This window comes from Desmodus rotundus, chromosome 3, assembly GCF_022682495.2.
Source record: "Desmodus rotundus isolate HL8 chromosome 3, HLdesRot8A.1, whole genome shotgun sequence".
NCBI classification, from domain to species: Eukaryota; Metazoa; Chordata; class Mammalia; order Chiroptera; family Phyllostomidae; genus Desmodus; species Desmodus rotundus.
In genome coordinates, this window is record NC_071389.1 from 28,242,158 (window position 1) to 28,262,741 (window position 20,584).

General features: G+C 47.0%; 1 protein-coding gene and 1 pseudogene across 1 annotated transcript; one reads left to right on the forward strand and one right to left on the reverse strand.

The window, feature by feature from the left end:
* Positions 1-10,391: 10,391 nt before the first annotated feature.
* On the forward strand, positions 10,392-13,659 carry LOC128780468 (olfactory receptor 2G3). The gene has a single exon (XM_053920642.2). It carries the CDS (start codon positions 10,886-10,888, stop codon positions 11,831-11,833), a length of 948 nt encoding a protein of 315 aa, XP_053776617.1. The 5' UTR covers positions 10,392-10,885; the 3' UTR covers positions 11,834-13,659.
* A 2,383-nt stretch (positions 13,660-16,042) lies between these two features.
* LOC128780360 (protein N-terminal asparagine amidohydrolase pseudogene) lies at positions 16,043-18,877 on the reverse strand (annotated as a pseudogene).
* Between the last annotated feature and the right edge of the window lie 1,707 nt (positions 18,878-20,584).

The window sequence follows — 20,584 nt, forward strand, 5'->3', positions numbered from 1 at the left end:
TAAAACAAACATTTGATGGGGCCACTTCTTCAATCCTGCAATGTCCCCCTTACCTAAAGGGGAAAGTCTAAGAGAGTTAGAGCAATACCCTGGCTGTGCTCCTTAAAGCCAGACCCAGTTTTAGTCATCAGACTCCAAGGCAGGCCAGACACTTTAGAGAAATCTTTGGCTGCTGCAAGGGCTGACACAGAGAGCATGAGAGTGACCCGAGGTGCCACATGCAGAGAGGAGATGTAGGAAGAAGACGGATCCCAGGTTTCCATGGAAGTTCATCACAGAGTTGAGACTTGGACCCAGACTCTAGGCTCCTAACTGGTCAGCTCCTTGGACTCTGTCTTAGCTCAAGGCAGCAGGCCCATGTTAACTTGGAAATTCCACGGGTCAAACACATCCCCACTGAGCAGCTCGGCTTCAACATACATAATTTTATTGTTTCCCTTTACTTAATACAGAGCCTGGCACATAGTAAGACCCAATAAATGCTTGCTGAATGAGCTACAGACCAGGAGGAAGGAGAAAGAAAGGAGTATAGAAATTGTCTATCCCCCTATACATTTCCTTCCTGTTCCTCAGTCATCTGGAGAAAATTACGTGTGTCTGGAGGTCATTCGTCCCCAGGAGAGATCAGGGCACAAGCTGGTTGAGGGAGGAGGATTCAGAGAGTTGGCATCAAGTATGGTGAATCTCTCTAGCATTTCTTTCTACTCCTATCCAAGCTGGTAAGTAATAATACCGAATATTATTTTCAATAATATAGTAATTCAACAATTTCATATTATATACTTTTACCTAATAATATCATGATTTTAATAAATCAATATATTTATTATATGTTGTGACAGCAGACTCTGTGCCAAGCACCATGGCATGTGTTTTACATGCATTATTTCATTTTATCCCCATAACTGCGGTGATAGCTGAAAGATTGAATAATAATTATGGGCACCTTCCAAACAGAACAGACACCTGTCACAGGAGACAGCAGAAGCTGTGCCTGATTGCCTGCAGGCTGCACATGTGCTCTGCACAGAGCCACCTGTGAGGTGGGCATCACTTCTACACCCATTTTACAGTTAAGGAAAGCAGTGACACAACCTGCCCAGGGACACACCCACAGCCAACTGCAGAGCCTGTGCTCATAACCACCAGGTGACTCTGTCTGAGCATCCACAATAAGAATGTGGTTGGACTGACCTGCCTGAGAACAGGTCCTCCTTCTTCCCCCACCACTTACTTGCTCACTTGCTCTCTCATTTCCTGCCTCCTCCAGGGTAGAATCTGAAAGGAAAGAGCAGGAGAAGGACAAGCAGAAATCATGGCCAAAATACAACATGAATGAAGCTGGGGCAGGCAATGCACCAAGCCAAGCAGGTGCAAGGGGGCAGTGATGCCAGGCTGCTGGTGCCCACTCTGTGCACAGAGACACAGCCATATGCTGACCCTCCCTGAGGCCTCATGTTCCCCTCTGCCCTCCACACTATGCCTTACTTCTTCCCAGCAAGCTCCATGAGGTCAGAGTCCAGGAGGGTGCTGCCAGAGCTGGTCTTCCCCATGTCCTCTTCCTGCCTTGTCCCGCAGCCCCTGGAACCCTCAGTGCTGCCCACAAAGTGAAGAGAGCTCTGGCTCTGGGCATGAAGGTACCCAGGGGTACCCTCCTGTGAGGGACAGGGGTGTGCCGGGCCACAGGCCCGATGGGGTGAGCCATAAAGCCCGGGGGATCTGGAGATGCTGAGACACGAAGGCAGAGCAGGTGTAACCAGGGTGTGAGGTGGTAGGTTCCCATCTGTGGGCAGCAAATATGTACTAGAGTACAGACCAGAGACACAGACTGGGCAGAATAGAGAAACAGAGTCACAGAAGGAAGAATCAACAGACACAGATGGGCAGCCAAGGAGACACAGAGGACCAGAGAGGCAGGAAAGGGTGCCACTAGCCTGGAAAGGGATGGAAACTGAAGACAGGTCAGAGACGAGCCTGGAACCTGGCCCCACGGAGCAGGTGTTGACCTTCAGGGGCCCCTGGTGAGTGGGCTGGGGCAGCTGCCACCTTCACTCACCCACTCCTGCCAGAGCACACTGTGCATGGTTGCCTGAACATGCAAGCTCCTTAAGCCCCGCAGGCAGAGGCTGCTTTAGAGTAGGAGCCTGCCCCAGCCCTGCACCCCCAACCCTGGTCTTCCCCTCCCAGTCTTTCTTGTACTGACCTAAAAGCAAGTGCTGGTCCCATCTGACACCAATGGTGTGCCCTCTAAAGCCACCCTTTGCCCCATATCTGCCTCTCTACACTTCCATCTCTAACCACACTCTCTTCTCTCCTCCAGAATCCCCAGGCTTTGTGACAAGGCAGTACCTCTCACTTGCCCTACTTTTCCTCATGAGGGTATGTGGGGTTATCTAGTCACCATCCCTCCTCCTGATAAGCCCTCATACCCTGCTCCCATGCATCTTCCCCAGGCTGGACCCCCCTCACCCAGTACCCTTAGTGCCAGGCTGCAGCCCCAGCAGGCACCTCCCACTGACAGCTTGGGGATAGCCCCGCCCTTCCCTCAGCAAGGGCAACCTCTGGAGAAGCAAGTGTGCACAGGGGACCCAGCAGTGTGTCATCAGACAGACACATAGTCACTGCAACCTGGTGGAGTCACTTAGCTTCCCAGAGCCTGAGCTTCCTCACTGTAAAATGGGGCTGTGTTCCCTATGTCATAACAACACTTACCATTGGGCTTGTTTGTTTTATTCTGAGTAGTCATTATGGACTAGATATTTATACTAAATCCCTATAGCACTATTATCCCTATTTATAGATATAGAAATGGAAGCTTGCAGGCTTAAGCAGGTTGTGCAGAGATGGGATCCTGAACACGGTTTTGCCTGGCCACTCAGGCTCTGCTACTGCCTGGTGTGGAACCCAGTGCACGATCCAGCCCAGGCCAGAACAGAGGCGGGGGGCCTCTCAGGCGGGAAGAACAGAGCCACTGTGGACGGGAGGTGGTGGCTCACACATTTAGACCTCAGGACACAATTGGGAGGGCAGCGGGCTCTTCCGGGGCTTCGGATAGATACACATTCTTCCAGGGATAAGGAAGGAAAAGGGGAAAGGGACCAGCATTTATTGTGCACCTTCTATGTGCCCAGCTTGGCACCAAGTCATTTAATTCTCCAACTACTCTGTGAAAGAGGCACATTATTTCCACTTCCCAGGTGAGGACACTAATGTTCACAGGCAAAAGACTTGTCCAAGGTCACGCAGCTGCTCCAGGCAGCTGAGATCCCAGGCTAGCTCTGCCTGGCTGTTAAGTGCCTCCAACACACTCTGTCTGCAGTGGGGGGTGGTGACAAGCTAGCAGCACCCAAGTCTCTACCCACCCAAGTCTCTAGCCTGGGGATGGGCCCCCCTCAACTTCTCTGACCTCCTCAAGTTGGACTCCAGCATTTGTGGCAGTCAAGTTATTCATGAGGCCTCTACCTCAGCTGCAGGGTGGCAGAGTCTGAGAGAGACGCAGAGAACCCTGACTGTCAGTCTGGGGAACCCTCTGCTGCGGGTTCTCTGATCCACGGGGCAATTCCTGTTAGAGTCTGCCACGTGTTCTAAGTGAAGTAATCCCTGCTCATCGGAGAAAATTCATACAGACAGGAAGGAAGAAAAAGAATGTAGTTACCCTGTAGTTCCTTCCACACAACAAAGAAAACTTCCTTATATTTCTCTCTAATTTTTTTCTGTACCTAACAAAGTGACGTCTTCCCTCACCTAACTGATGTTGTACTTTACATACAATTTTAATGTGACACACGTTAGTTGGGTGACTATTCATTTCCTGCTTTTTGCTGATATGACCATATTCCTACCGACATTTGTTTGGGGGCCGTCGGTGCTTAACCCTCGGTGTCCCAAGGACACTTCCATGTCTTTCTTACCCAGAACCTGTCCAGCTAAGCCAGTCATGGGACCTGGTCCCGTTCTGTGAGACAAAATGAAACCTCAGCTGAAGAGTTTTGTGAAAATATTTATTTTCTTAACAAACGGAGCGAGTGACCGTGATACCACCTCTTCTCTCAAGTCCCCTTTCTCTTACCACAAATAAAGATGTCATGTCTGGACTTGAGCAAGCCATCTGGAGACCGTGAGCAGAACAGCTCAGAGAGCACAGGGGTGCTCCCACCTACATAACGCAGCTGTGAGCTGACCCACGTCGCTGGTTGTCTCAAGACTGCTTGTTCTGCGAAAAACAGAAATGTCTGCATGTGTAAACCGCTGTTGGCTGGGTTTTCTGTTTTCAGAAGGAAAACATAATGGATTAAGTATTCTGTCTTTTCAAAAGTTGATATTCTATGGTAAGTTTTTATGCTCATCTGAGACTTCCAGACTCCAAAGCTGTGACAAATAAATGTCTGTTGTTTAATCACCCAGTGCACGGTATTCTGTGCCCGCAGCCCGTGCTGACGGAGGCTAGGTGGCTGCAGCGCCCAGAGCGAAGCACGGGACAAAAGCCCTGCACGGAGAGGGAGAGCCCTGAGGTCAGAGCAGGTCGGCCCAGGTCCACACTGAGCACTGACTGGTGGTGCATGTGTGTGGGGAACCACCAGAGGAGGGGGTGGGGGGAGCTATTAGAAGGATAATAGAGGATTTTTATAAATAACTTAATTCCAATAAATCGGATAACTTAGATAAAACATTTGAATTCATTAAAAGACATCACTTTAAGAGGAAGAGGTTTTTTGACTAGCCATATATTTCTTTTGCAAACTAAATGTGGAATTAGAACCTTTCCACAAAGAAAACTCCAGGGGGTGGGCTGGGCAGAGGAGAGCAAAGCGGGGACAGTTGGAACAACTGTAACAGCATAACAATAAAATACTTTTAAAAAGAAAACTCCAGATCTAGAGGGATTCACTGGTGAATTCCAGCAACCCTGTGAGGAAGAACTGCTTGCAAGTCTGTACTAAAAATTTTAGGCACAGGGAGTAGCTCCCAGCTCAGTCTGGGGGGACAGCACCCCTCTGACATGGAAACTAAGGACACTACAAGCAAAGGAAACTGCAGGCCCATGTCCCTCATGGACACAATGGCAGAAATTCTCCACGATAGTTTCACAAATTGAATCCAGCTACATGTATGAAAGGTTAGTACAGCACGTGCAACTGTTAGGTGAACATAAACTGAGTTGGGAGGCAGGGAAGCGTGCTGGGATGAAAACAGGCTTCAGAGGGACGCAGGTCTGGGCTCCAGCCCCACCTGGGCCACTTCCCAGCATGTGACCTCAGAGGGTGGTGGTGATGCAGCTGGCGAAGGCGATGACTTCTCCCATTTCTTGAGCACATGCTATGTTCATGGTGTCATGTGCTGACATACTTCGCCTCACTTAATCCTCAGAACAACCATGTGAAGTTCGTATTATTGTCCAAATTTTACAGTTTAAGAAACTGAGGCTTAGGCAGGTTGCTTGAATTTCTAGTAGAGACCAGACTGGGATTTGAACCCAGATCACAATGGAATGAGATAACTACTCCGCAGCTGGCAGGGCACTCTTAGACAAACCCCCTGACCCTCTTCATTTATTTATAGATGTGCAGTCCACTGTTGAACATGAAACCTCTGCTTCAGGTCCCCAGGATGCCAGATTCAAGAGGGTCACCCTTTTTTAGCATGTTCCCTCTCACTTGCCTGAGACATGTGTGGCTGGGAAGGAGCCCTCCACTGTGGATCCAGGCATGGGGGCTGCTGCCTCTGCTGTACAGTGTTCTCTTTCCCGCCCCCTCCCAGAGGACACCTAGACTGACCTTGAACACTGCTCACTTACTGCTGCCAGTGTAGGGCCTACCACTGACTGAGCCCCTTCCAGCACAGATACCAGGACCTGTCCTAAGCACCTCACATGCACCTTCTCCACCTTGGAAGCATTGTTTTCTGTTCTAAGTATGAACATTAGGCTCAGAGAGGACAAGTGATTTGCTCAAGGTCATATAGCAAGGAGGTGGTTAGAACGAGCATTCAACCACCTCTCTCTCTGGCCTTGTTTTATTTTTTTTTTCTCTATTGTAGAAGAAACACTGGCTCTGTGTCTTGAGGGTTTTGGAACCTAAGCCTGGGGAAGGGAAAGATGCAGAGAACCGAAAAGGATCAAGAGGGAAAATACATCAAAATCCATGACTAGACTGTGCAACATCTACTTCCTGTGCCCTGGGTAGGGCTGCCCCCGCTCAGGTAGTTACCCAGCTCACAGCCCCCATATCCAGGAGACCATGTAATGTCCAAACTCAGGCACATTTGGAGAGTGAAGGGGAGTATTTAAAACAATTTAGGAGTTAATGAATCTACAACAGGAACAAAGCAGAACTGTTCCCTGAGAAGGAGGATATGAGATCACCCTACCCAATCCCATCCTTGGCTGTCCTACTATCTCCCCACAGGTGGGCCAATCACTGTGGCTCATACTTGTCACCCTAAAAATCTGAGTTGCCTGAGTGAGTGTGTTACATGTCCAGGGACAGGAGCAGTTGCAGTCCCATGCTCTGGAAGAGCATCCAGTCCTGCTCAGCTGCTGGCTCCTTCAACTTCATGCTCCAGCTCAGCTAACAGGACTTCTGGGACTTTGCCTTGAGTACCTGTCCTTTAAGATGACTTGCTGTTCCCAGGACCCCTCCCAGTTACCAGGACTCACCCAGTTCTAGCCTCAGGTCCCCTCTAGTGGTCCAGGCCCTATTCCTGCACACAGACACCCTTCGACCCATAGTATCACTTGACCTGGATTTCTCAGCACTGACCTATACCAAGGTGAAAGCATTCCCCATTGGCCTTAAGTTCCCCAGTGCCCAAACTGAACTTCGTCTTGCCTTGGACTTGACCTTTGTCACCACACCTTCAGAAATTAAATTCTTCCTTGCTGGACTGGACTGTCTCTCACAGTTGGCCAGTGCCTCCCACGCATGAGGCAGGATCTGCCCAGCAGCAGTTAATGAGGCTGAGCCAGTCTCCTGCCTTTCTGTCTTGGAATGCCAGACGGACTCAAGGAGTACTTAGTTGGGGAGAATGTCCTCCACATGGGTCTGAGGATGACTGTACATCTGCCCACCTGTACATTTGTCCACGTGGCTCCTACATCCAGGCTTATAGACGCTCCCCATCCTGACTCCCCACCCTGCAAACCAGTACTGCACCTTGGCCATAGAGATGCTGCAGTAGAACGATTTGCAACCTGACGGATCTAGGTTCAAATTCAGATGACAGTGTACGTGTTATGAGGTGCGAACAAGCCACTTATTCTCTGAAACATTCTGTGCCTCCTGATGTATCAGATTCCTTACTGACCTTGTGTGAGGCTAATTACATGTTGAGCAGTGCCTGGCAAGCATCTGATAAGAGTAATTGTTCAAGAGTTGGTAGTTACTGCTGTGGTAATAGGTTTGGTGGCATTTTTACCACAACGAGAGGTGCGGCCTTGGATAATAGGTTTCGATAAATGGTAGTTCTGAGGACGCTGGTAAGTATTGGCCGCATTTATATCATCTACGGTCAGGCTGTAGTTTTACCTACCTGGTGCACAGCCATAGATAAAATGCCTAAGGACACAGAAGACACACACAAGTGCTTTGAAAGGAAACAAAGCACATCTTAGCATTATCACTCTGTCACACAGAGATGGCAGCTCAGACATAGGACTCCTCCTTCCTCTGTGTCACAGTGGCAAGAAACTTCAGTCCCCAAATGGAAACTTCACAAGGATGCCCAGCTCATTTGCTCCAGGGGCCACACCTGAAATATCTTGAGGGCATTAATTTCCTGGCTGTTTTTTCATCTTCCCAGAGGCCCTGTGCTGCATTTAGCAACATGGACAGGGAATCCTCAGGGCTTTTCAGGGATTACAAATACACTCTCCAGCCCCATTCTGATAGAAGAGTGTCACAGGTCTGCCAGCTGGAAGCCCCTCCCTCCCTCTTAGGAAAGGGGCACATCTCCCCTGTAGGGCCACTGTGCTAAGGAGCAGGGGTACTCTGCTGTCTACTGCATCACCCAAGACTAATGGACACCAGCCTGATGCTGCCACAGAAGTAAAGGAGGTGAGTCAAGCAGAAGAACAGGGTGCTGTTCATTTGTAGGTGGGACTGAGGGAAGGACTGGGAGAGTTTCCTTCCCTGGCATCCCCAGGAACGGATGAAAGACCCCCACACCAGTCTCTCCCTCTCACTGGGAACGGGAAGAAGGGTGCATCTGCCCTCACTGAACAGGAGTGGGATCTCCAGCACCCTTTCCAGACTTGCACATGCCCTTCTCAGGAGCACCCTCCCACCCCTGGTGGGCCCCTGATGAGGCATCTGCTCCCTTCTTCTCTACCAGATCTACAGAGGCTGAGAAGGGACAGGGAGGCGAGGGCAGATGGAGAGAGGAGGGTGGATATATGAGTATGACATTTTCCTGCTGTGAGGTTTTGACTTAGTTGTTTTTTCATGGGTGTCTTTGAGAGAGGCAGTAGGCACAGAAGTTAAGAGCCTGGCAGGTCTATGCAGCCAGAGACCCAGGAGTGAAGCCTGGTCCTGCGACATACTAGCTGGGTGGAAGGCAGAACAGAATTTGGTGCTACAGCAGAGAAAACTAGTACTGGACCAGAGGTCCACAAGCAGTCTGCCCATCCCTACTAGATCCTGGGGAGAGATCTAAATGAGACAGCAGCCTCTGCCACCCAGGTGTCTGGGAGGGTAACACATGAAATCAACAAGAGTAGGCTTGTGGGTAGTGAGGAAACCCCGAGCTGCACGCCTTGATTAGTGGGATGTGCAGAAGCAGAAGGATTATGGAAGGCATTCAACCAGATAAATCCTTGAGGGAAGGGAGTTGGACATCTGCATGGCCTAAGTGGCAGACACTGAGAGTCAGGTGGGTTGGAAGGTCTTTGGCTCAGAGAGAGCCCAGCCCAGATGCCCAGACTGGGACCTTCCTGTGATCGTGCTGTTAGCGTCATGGTTCAGCAATCTCAGAGGTCCTGGGGAGTCCCACAGACTTGAAAGTTGTTAGAAATACCTTAAATTCCAGGCTAAGGAGGCAAGGGAAAGGGCATGAGAGATGAAATGGTACCTGCTGGTGGGTGCGCCAGGGAGGGAAGCCACTGAAAAAGTCCAGGGTGGGGGTGTGAACTGGTGGATGGGAAGGTGTGAGCAGCCCTTATCGTCCTGGTTTCAGAGTTGGCCACTTGCATCGCTGAGCAGCACTTAGTTCTTCAGAGTCTCTCCTATCAACGTCTAAAACTCTGAGCATCCCTAGTTCTCCTCTCCCTTCACAAGCACTTCTGATCTGGGACATGTTTCTCCTTCATCCAATTATTGATGTTCTCTGAAGCTCAGCACAAAAATATCACACCACCCTCCTTTGCCCATACAGACTCAGGCAACTTTTCCATCCTCCCGACCTTCACCATCATCCTGCTGCAATCAGTTCCCAAAGTCATGTCTTCACCCTTGTCCTCTGAAACCTCAGAAAATGCCACAATGGCTCCTCTCCCCTCCCTCCACTCTTCCTTCCACTCATCTTCCTATTACTCAAATTGCTACCATTTATTGAGGACTTTTGATAAACCACGTACTTCTCATGCACTTTCCACTGTGGAGGAGGTGTTACAGATGGCAAACACTGGACTCTGCCCAGCAGTGACTGGAGATTAGGTAAAAAGGCTGCAAGATTCAGGTGTGTTGACACCTGAATCTGTACTCTCTGTACTTTCCTGTGCTTTCCTATGGTCTCATGTCTCCAGTTCGAAAAGGAATCTCGCACCAACACACTCTTGTTCAGCACACAACTCAGCTCCCCATGGAGCTCATGGCAAGTGGTGCAATTATAGGTGCCCGCCTGGTATCCCTGGTATCAAGGAATAGCAGGGCCGGAATGGTCCTTTGGAATGACCATAGCTTCAAGTCCCTCAGCTTCACTTTGAAATGGGGCTTCAAAGTTCACAGAGGGTTACCTACAAAGTTACCCAAGATCACACAGCAAAATCCGGGCTGGGTCAGAAGCAGCCCCCTGCTCTTCTGATTTCCAGACGTGTTCCACTTACACTAACCCCGTTTACTTGTCTAGTGTTCATATATACACACACACACATCTGCAAAATGTGTTGTCATACAGTATCTCATATGCTCCTTGCCATTGCTCTGTGCTGTACATGTTTCACCTCAATCCAACAGATGGGGAGACTGAGGCCAATGGAGGTGAAGGGACTTGCCCAAGGTCGCATAGCTGGGTAAGGGACAACTGTGGGACATTCAGGAAGAGCTCCCGTAGCATTTTGGGAAGCAGTCACCCTCTCTGCTGCTCAGGGCTGTGAGGTCTCTTCTCTGCTTCTCAGCATGTCTGCTCTTCCTTCATCAGTGCAATGTCTCCCTGTTCTTCTCTACAGCTTGAGCTCCCCTGGGATTTTGTGTGACCCCCACAGCAGCTCTGGCTTGACAGTATCTCCGGCGCCCAAAGCCCACTGACACAGGCTTACAGTGTCATCATTTTAAATCCTCAGCGAAGACTTGTCTTCCAGTTTGGGATAAGTGTACACCCTTGGTAGAATTTGACAGGTGCCAGGGGTTGGCTGGGTGCCCTGCTACAAAGAGGACTTACAGATGCCTTGCTTTCTGTGGCTGAGGGTGGTGTCCAGAGAAGGGCCTGTGGGCCGTCAGACAGCCTATATTCTATTACAGGTGTGACTCCAGATCTTCTGACTCATTTCCCAGCGCCAGTGCTGCCCTAGCTTCCTTTCCATTTTCACCCAACTCAACAAAATTTTGTCCCCATCTGAGCAACTTTCTGTGCAAGGTGCTGTGTGTGGGACTCAACTTCTGTCAATTCTGTCCTCCCTACCACAAGGCCAAGGACAGAACAAGGAAGTCCTGTTTGTCTTTAGTAAGCAGTCACCATGCAGAGCCTTGGCAAAAAGAACCACAGCTCTGTGTCTGAGTTCATTCTCCTTGGCTTCTCCAGTAAGGCACAGGTCAGAATGGCCCTGTTCACTTTCTTCCTCCTCCTCTACCTCATCACTCTTCTGGGTAATGTACTCATCATCACCCTGATCTACCTGGATTCACACCTCCACACACCCATGTACTTCTTTCTCAGTATCCTCTCCTTGGTGGACATGAGCTATGTCACCACCACCGTGCCCCAGATGTTGGTTAATATGATGTGTCCAAGAACAACGATCTCCTGGGGAGCTTGTGTAGCCCAGATGTTCATCTTCTTGGTCCTGGGCATTGCTGAGTGTGTCCTCTATGCCATTATGGCCTATGACAGGTATGTGGCCATTTGCTTTCCCCTCCACTATACCCAACTCATGGGCCGGGTCATTTGTGTCAAGATGGTCATAGTCTGTGGATCCATTGGCATAGCTGGGGCTCTTATCTACACTGTCTTCACCATGGGTCTGCCATATTGTGGTCCCTACAAGATAAACCACTTCTTCTGTGAGGTCCCTGCTGTCCTGAAGTTGGCCTGTGCAGACACCTCCTTCAACGACCAGTTGGATTTCATCTTGGGTTTCATCCTGCTTTTGGTGCCACTCTCCCTCATCCTGGCCTCTTATGTCCGAATCTTTGCCTCCATCTTGAGGATCCGCTCATCCCAAGGGAAGCTCAAGGCCTTCTCTACGTGTATTTCCCATGTCACTGTGGTCACCATGTTCTATGGGCCAGCCATCATCATGTACATGAGGCCTGGCTCCTGGTACAACCCAGAGCGGGACAAGGAGTTGGCCCTGTTCTACAATGTTGTCTCTGCCTTCCTCAACCCCATCATCTACAGCCTCCGGAATAAGGATGTAAAGGGGGCCTTTCTGAAGGTATTTGCTGGCAGAGGGACAGCACAATGACCCAGGATGTTTCAGAGTTGTCCTGAGTCATGAGCAGACTTGATGGGTCTCATGTGGCTTCATAAAAATACATCAGTTTGCATCAACTTGCGCCTTCTTGGGGTTGTGAGCCACTGAGAGAGGTTGTGGCACCCTAAAAATGAAGGTCTCCCCATGGGTAGGGAAATTTTCAGCTGCTACCACCCAATGACTCAGTTAAGTATTGAAAGCAAAGGAGTTTTTCTGCAAAGACTATATCCTGCCTTATGGCTCAAGGTCATTGCTTTATTGCTTTTCCTGGATTCTTTCCTCACTTTTGTAAAATTGACATCAGTGCAATGTCATCACAGCCAAATGTTTAACATGTACACGTGCTCTTCCACAGTGTAAGGGACTTAGGGATGGAAATGACATAAAGAGTAGGTAGATTGTGCAGAGAGAGAGCCGTGCACTTACAAATAATATTTAACATCGTCCTTTGCATTAGATGCTCTAAAATCTAAGCTACGATTATTTTAGACATAGCTGTATAACAATAGAGCTAATAATTAATCTGGTCAGGACTCAACTTGTGAAAGTGTCTTTGTCCTGGTTTTACATTTTAAATCTCACTTTGATTTTGAGAAAATAAATATATATTTCTGAATAACAATATATGTGTTTATATGTATATCTATGTATCATTATATACATAGAGTGCATACATCTCTCTCCCCACAGAAGAGACAGACACCTAGAGATTATGGAAGATAATATAACAAAGACTCCATTTTTCCACATCCAAAATGAGCACTTATTAATACAAGTGTTTTGCTATGCTTCGTCTTTTTTTAAAGGATTAAATCATTACCGAGAAAATTGAAATGTTCTTTGAATATTCTCAAGCCCTCTGAATCCATCACTATGATTAAACTGAAGTTTATTCAGTGTATTTTTCAGCTTTTGGTACACACAATCATATGAATGAACATTATATAGAATTGATCTTGTGTAAATTCAATTTTTAATGCTAACATGATGTCAACATCACGTTTCTGACATCTACCTACTTGATAAGTATAGGCCTAGCATGTTCCCTTTGACAAGCGTTGGAATACACATTTCATTTATCTGCTATTGAACATTCGTTTCTTCCCATTCTTCACTTTTAATGATTCTGCAATAATGTCTTTGGACATTTCTCTCTATAGAAGTATTTTTCCAGGGTTTATGTTGCATATTATAGCATCAAAGTATTTAAGTTTACCACACACTCCTAAATTGTTCTTCCAAGTAGTAGATATACCCATCTACACCTTTCATTCCCATCAACACTTGATGTTTTTCATGTGTCTGAAACATCTTGACGTTCTTATGTATTGCACAGATGGAAAGTGGAACATGGCTTTTTGATTCATTTATGATTCCCTACTTGCTAGTAAAATTCACATCTTTTCATGAGATTGTTGGTAGTATTGTGAAGTGAGTGTGGTCGGTTCTGAAGTCAGACTCCTGTGTTCTTTTTTTTTAATGAATTTATTGGGGGTGACACTGGGTAACAAAATTATACAGGTTTCAGGTGTACAAGTCTATCATACATCACCTGTACACTGTATTGTGTGTTCACCACCCCAAGTCAAGTGTCCATCCATCACTATTTATCATCCTTAGACGGACTTTTGTGCTTTAATCCCAGCCCTACCTTCCCTTTACTAACTCAGTGGCGATGGGCAAGTTACATCACTGCTCTGTGTTTCAGTTTCCTCATCTGGTAATGGAGAGAACATAGTGTACACTGCAGAGAGTTGTCGGAAAGATTAAATAAGGTAATAATGTACAGCATTTATCATGGAGAGTAACAAATGATGTGCTCAATAATATTAGATATTGTTTGTCTTTTCTTGATTTCCATTTATCAACTGGAAATTGTTATATTTTTTTATATTTATATATATAAATTGTTAAACATATTTCTGTTATATATATTTTGGGTATCAATTCTTTGTCTGTTACATGCATTGAATATGTTATATCTTCTTTTAGTTTACTATTAGTTTTCTTTATTGCAAAAGTCAGAGGCAAACAAAAGAAGAAAGTGAAAATCATCCATTACCTTAGACACAAATATAAGTACTGTCAACATTATACTGTCTATATTTCAGGTTTTAAAATTTTTCATTGCTTTAATTAATATTTTTGAAGACATGTAATTCTTAAATAATTTATTTTTTGTTTTCATGATTTTTAAAGTTGAATTATTCAGTAAGTATTCTTCTGTAACTTGATTTAATACTCCACAATAGGTTTTGACATGTATTTATGCTGATTTGGTTTTACTGCTGAAGAATATTCTTTCCACTGTCTTCTGACGAACAGACTAGAATGATAACTTAATAAATGGAATTCTTAATGAATTAATGAATTTTCTGTTTACACTTTTTCCTAAGTGAACATATGACAAAACTTTCACTGAGCTCATTAATTCAAGAAGGAACCAGTAAGATGTTAGGATTGGTTCAAGGAAGAACTTGACTCACAGAAATTGATGTTTTCCACTGAACATCTGCATTGTTATGAATATGAATCATGTGCATTACTGTGGACAGGAGTCATTTGCATAACTGTCAGTTTTCTATAACTTCACAGCTATGCCTCCAGAGTTTTGAAATATCCTAGTCCGTGGAAGGTCGTTTGAAGGAGTACACCCCTATACACTCAGATAATCCTCAGAGTATCTCTAGACAATACCAAGAGGGCACCAAGAAATCTCTTTCACCTTTTTGCAAGTTTTATATGGTGTTTTTTGGACAATACCCACCCTTGTGACCTTAGATAATCTTCAAAGATGATTCCTAATCACAAAACAAAACAGGATGAATAAAAAAGAAATCCACAGGTGGATGCCCCGTAGAGAATCTTCACAACAGTGTAGTTAAAGAGACTATTCTAAATGTAGCCAAAGGAGGGACCAAAGGACAGATTTTCTTGAAAGAGCTAATGACAATCAGCATTCTTCTGAAAAGCAACAACAGAAATGTGCTAAAAGAAAACAACTGACACGCATGATTTTTTTTTTTTGCCAAAATAAGATTATTTTGAAAGTCATTTGAAAGACACTATGACTCAATGGATGTAGATTTCAAATTCATATTCTGTCCAACCCCACCAATGGTCTCTGTTATGCCAAAAAGTTGATTTCTTTGGTAATTCCTATTTTTAGCTTCCTGGAGAAAAGATCTTTCTCCATAAGCCAGCTTCTTCTCCTCCCCATCCTCTACCCCTCCCACTCTCCCCATCTTCCTCCTCCTCTTCTCCTTCTCCTTCTCCTTCTCCTTTTCTCCTTCTCCTTCTCCTTTTCTCCTTCTCCTTCTCCTTTTCTCCTTCTCCTTCCCCTTCCCCTTCCCCTTCCCCTTCCCCTTCCCCTTCCCCTTCCCTTCTTCTTCTTCTTCTTCTTCTTCTTCTTCTTCTTCTTCTTCTTCTTCTTCTTCTTCTTCTTCTTCTTCTTCTTCTTCTTCTTCTTCTTCCATCTTTGAGCAGAGCTTTATTTCCAGGAAATAGTGTGTTTTTTGTTGGAGATCAGTATTAAAAAATCAAGGTACATCTAATATGTTCAACAAAGTTGGGTGGGGGGGAGTCTCAGCAAGAGGGGAAGGGAGGGGGAAAGAGAGGGAGAGAAACATCAATGAGAAAGAGAAACATCAATTGGTTGCCTCTCAAATACACCCCTACTGGGGACCAAACCCACAACCCAGGCATGTGTACTGATCAAAAATCAAACCTTTTGCTTGGAAGGACAAGGATCAACCAACTAAGCCATACTGATCAGGGCAAGGATTGAATTTTTATGGGCACTTTATTCAGATGCCAGAGATCTGAGAAGGCCGTAGGTTATGTACCCTGAAAACCCTCTTAACATTTCATCTCAAGCTGACCTTTTTATAAGGAGAAGAAAAGCGTAGGTAAGGGGGCTGGAAAAAAGTTAATCAGTTCAGAGTTGCAGCCTGACAGCAATTTTCCTAGTATTTCTTTATCTGCGGATCAACAATTCTTTGTCTGCATCACCACGTTCCTCCCTGGAACACAATGATCAGCCGACATCCTGACCCACTCACAGACCCCCTGGGGCACAAAGGCTGAATTGCTTGCCGTCCTCCTGGACTCATGGAGGTCATGTATTTGAGTTCCTGGAACAACAGCTTTCCACATGCATTCATCACTTACGCTTGTCAATGATAACTGCAGCTAAAATCTTTAACTCCTGAGTTCCCTTATCAGAAGTGGCATCCGGGGGTACAGTCTTACACGAATTGGTCCTGCTTTTGCAGCGTGAATACTAATCACTGGTCCTCCTGTTAACACTCACACAGGGTGCAGCCCTTCTCCTGGACCAAGATCTTGGAAGGAGGCTCTGTGAACCTCTGCAGTTTTCATGTTGACGGCAATGCCATAAATTATTGAAAGTGGTGTTCATTCCTCACAGTCATTTAATTCTGTCACACATAATGTCACTAGGTGAATGTCATCATCTTGTCTGTCAAATTCACTAAGAACTTGATGTGTAAGTTTTTGTGACAACTGCACCTTCTCACTGAAGCACCCATGAGGTGCACGTCCAGGTGTCCACACTGAGATGGTTGTAAGAGGATTTTATGGAGTTCATGATCAAGGGGATCTCAGTTTTGGTGTTGGTTCCATTACCACGTGTCAAGCTGCTAGACCCATTACCTGTGTGCCTCGGCAACACAATGTGAAAAGGGATGGCATCATCAGACCCCAAAACGGAAATGAAGCCATCCTTTGGGGAGCTTGCTGCAAACTGTCTTTGCAGAACATACAGCAGGTCCTGGGGTCCCAGTTGTAGAACAGACTGACCTCTGAGAAGTCTGGCTCTTTCCTCCAGAAGCAGGTCAACTCACATGAGGTGCCCTGTGGACTATGTCCCAGGGAGGTGGTCCTACATGTAATTTTGTACTCAGCAAAATATCAATAAAGAATGAAGATAAATCAAGACATTTACAGAAAAGAAAATTATGAAAACTTGTCACCATCAGGACTCTGGCCAAGACACTTCTGAAGTGAGGACTTTAGAGAAAAGAAAGTAAATTCAGATGGAAGGTCTGAAAGGCAAGGAAAGCCATACGGACCTGGGCAAGTGCAAATGAGCACTATCTCTGCAAATCCATATGGATAATGTCTCATGGGGTTGAATGATACAAGTTAAAATACTAACAATGATAACATGGATATCGGGAGTGGGATAAATGGAAAAATATTCTAAAGTTCTTATGGATTATCTTAGAGGCCCTTCTCCACTTTCTCCATTTCAAACACCAATTCCTCTTTCAGGAACCACCTCAAATATTGCCTCCTCTGTGAACTCTTCCCCACATCCCTCAGAGGAAAGAATGAATCAGGGGGACCCTCCTCCAGGTTGCTTCCTAGTTGCGTGTGTCCCCTGCCCCGCCCACTAGCCACAACTACATCCATCTCCATCCCTCCCAGTCCTCCCCCAGCATGGGCAGGGGAAGGGGCAGGACCAAGTTTTGTTCATCCTTTTGTCTCCAGTGTTAGTGATATTGATACACCATTGGCACCTTTGAGCATTTGTAGAATCAAACAGGAGGTTAGAGAAACCATAGCACAGACAGAGAGGAACAGAGGAGCAATCCCAGAGGGCTCTCATGAAGGGGGCTCTGACTGGTGGCATGGGTGTGCCAGGGAGGAGCTGTGCAGGGTGGGAGAGCAGGAGTCTTCCAGACAGCAGGCTGTGGCAGGGCATCCTGGCCAGTGAAGTCAGGGGTGTCTGGGGACATACAGGTGGTGCAGGCTGCAGGAGAGTGCAGGTGCCAGATGGGAGAGGAGGCTGGAGACGTGGGCAGAGTCAGCTCAGGGGACTTTGGTGGCAGGACAGAAAAGCTGCAACTGAACTCTGCAGACAGGAACCAATGAAGGTTCTGTAGCAGGGGAGGAACGAGGTCAGAGCTGAAGGGTTAGGAGATGATTCTACCACCCGTGTGAGCCCTTGTTGCCTACAGAGCCTAGTTGTTGAACTTGGGTCTTGGCTCTTGAGAAGGGAGGTAGATCTCAGACCTAGAGTCCCTGAATTCTCAGTCTGGGCAGCCAAGGAGAACGGGTTCCAGGCTCGACCAAGGGAAGGCTGGAAAAGGAACATCCCTCCAGAGCTGTGAAGAGGCCTTCGAGGTAGGAGGTTCCCTGTGGGGCAGGCAAAGGCCTCCAGCTCTGAGGGTCTCAGAGGGCACCTCTGTCAGACTTAGCTGCACTGGACCCTGCCAAGTCCTGAGCTCCCACCGAAAGGAGAAGGAGGCCTCTGTGGCCCAGTGAGTGCTGCAGGGGACTCCCTGCTAGGTGAGGGTCAGGAGAGGAGGACAGGAGCTGGAGAGAGATCAGTCATCACAGAGAAAGTTCAAAGCCCTCCTGTGGCCACAGAGGTGGCTAGTAAAAAGGAGAGGGAGGGGACTTTATCCAGGGAGTGCAGGGTACAGTGAGGCTCCAGAACTCTGGCTCCGACTTCCTGACACCCTTCTGTACCCAGAAAGAGGCTAGTATTAGATGGGGTGGCCCAGGCTGAGGAGTCCTCCTGTATCAGAAGCCAGGCTCCTGGGCTCAGCTCTCAGAGGCCTCTGCCCACTCTGGCTCTCTACTTCTTGGCCAAGCCCCAGCCTGGGTCTTGCAGGGACACACTGGGCCAAGTTCCAAGTGTAACTCTAGTCCCTCTGGGGCAGCTGTAGTGCCTTCTCAAAAAGGGTGGAGCCTGAAGTCTCTTCTGCCCTCCAGGCGAGGCTGAACTCCTCCCTACCCTTTGTCTAGAAACATCAAAAGAAGGGACTCCAAAGTTTCTGCTGCCACCTCACTGTCTCAGAATCACAGAATGCAAGTTCTTCCTGTTAACTCTCAAGTCCTCAGAGCTACACTTCTTCGGGGGTGCTGTGACACAGCAGGAGCCTGGCCCCTTCTCTCCTGCTTGAGAAAAGCTTCTCACCAAGGAATCTGAAATGCCAGACAGAACACACCCTCAAGGGCTGACACCTGAGATGCCACTGGGCAATTAAAGGCCACCATGGGCATCGTGCTTTAAAAAATACATATTAAAATGTCCCCACATCCCACATTCAATATAATTAATCTATCACTATATAACTATATAGCAGGTTGTAGAATTATATATGTTATGTATCAGTTAAATGAGTTGCCATTGACTAACTGATAAAATGTTATATTAATAGTCATTTAAACATGTGCTAATTTTTAACTTGTGGAATCTCTGTTTTTGAGCCTACAGCCTTTTCTTTCAGGTCTCGAAGACATCTGTAGACTATGAAGTCTCAAGGACCATAAATATTTTGCCTAGAATTTCTAACTATTGAAACAGCCCTGGGCATGCCACCTGGCAAGGGGAGTGGACAATTTCATGGCCATCAACACCCTAGACCTCCCAGGTGCTTCATTTTTTTTTCCTGGAGAAGGAAAAGCAGATGAGAAAAAAACCTGCCCTCAGGGCCCGATGGAAGCCCCAGGAACCCCCTCCCCTATTGGCATTGCACCCCCTGCTGAGTCTTCCACACCCCTACCCCAACCGAGGCCTTCACAAGGGTGTGGCCTGAGCATCCTTTGGAAGCTGGATGCCACAGAGGGAGCCCCAGGGAGGGATGGAGATGGATGTAGTTGTGGCTAGTGGGCGGGGCAAGGTACACACGCAACTATGAACCAACCTGGAGGAGGGTCCTCCTGATTCATTCTTTCCTCTGAGGGATGTGGGGAAGAGTTCACAGAGGAGGCAATATTTGAGGTGGCTCCTGAAAGAGGAATTGGTGTTTGAGATGGAGAAAGTGGAGAAGGGCCTCTAAGATAATCCATAAGAACTTTAGAATATTTTTCCATTTATCCCACTCCCGATATCCATGTTATCATTGTTAGTATTTTAACTTATATCATTCAACCCCATGAGACATTATCCATATGGATTTGCAGGGACAATGCTCATTTGCACTTGCCCAGGTCCATATGGCTTTCCTTGCCTTTCAGACCTTCCATCTGCATTTACTTTCCTTCCTCCAAAGTCCTCACTGCAGAAGTGTCTGGCTGGAGTCCTGCTGGTGACAAGTCCATCTCCTGGCTGCCTTACTTCCCCTCCTTGACTTAAGCATGACAGAATGCTGGAAGTGGGAAAGAATGCGTGAAATCCTCCTATGAAACCTACTTTGCTAATACCCTTAATTTAAACGATAAGGGTCCAAGCATGAAATGAGTTTGTTCCCCAAATTTTTATGGACCCTTAGGTATCTGACCCTGACTCTAAATAAGCCCTCATAGTTCTTTGAATGTTATCTATTATTTGAGCATTTCTGCCTCACAATGATTGATGAGTTTTACCTATAAGCCCTGTATTCCTATGCAAATTGAACCTAATAAAAGCCTGTCAAGGGAAGGGTGAGGGTGGGGGTGCTCTCCCCTTGAGAGAGTGGCTGGACATCCCTTTCCCTCCACAGGAGTCGGTAGTCTGTATGCGCATTTGTTTCGTCTCAGCCACAAAGGCACAGACACTGTGGATTGGTGTGTGCTTCACTAGCTGGTGCAAGATCCTGGACTAGGGGGTCAAGTCACTTGAGAGTTCACCCTACTTCAGACACTCTTGCTGTGTGACCTTAGGCCAGTCGCCTCCCCTCTCTGGGCTTTGATAAGATGAGAGACTTGTACTAATGGTTATCAAAGCAAGTTTCAAGGAGGCTTCAACTAGTTTGAGGAACAGAGGGAGCCACATGTCTGGGTGAGGCG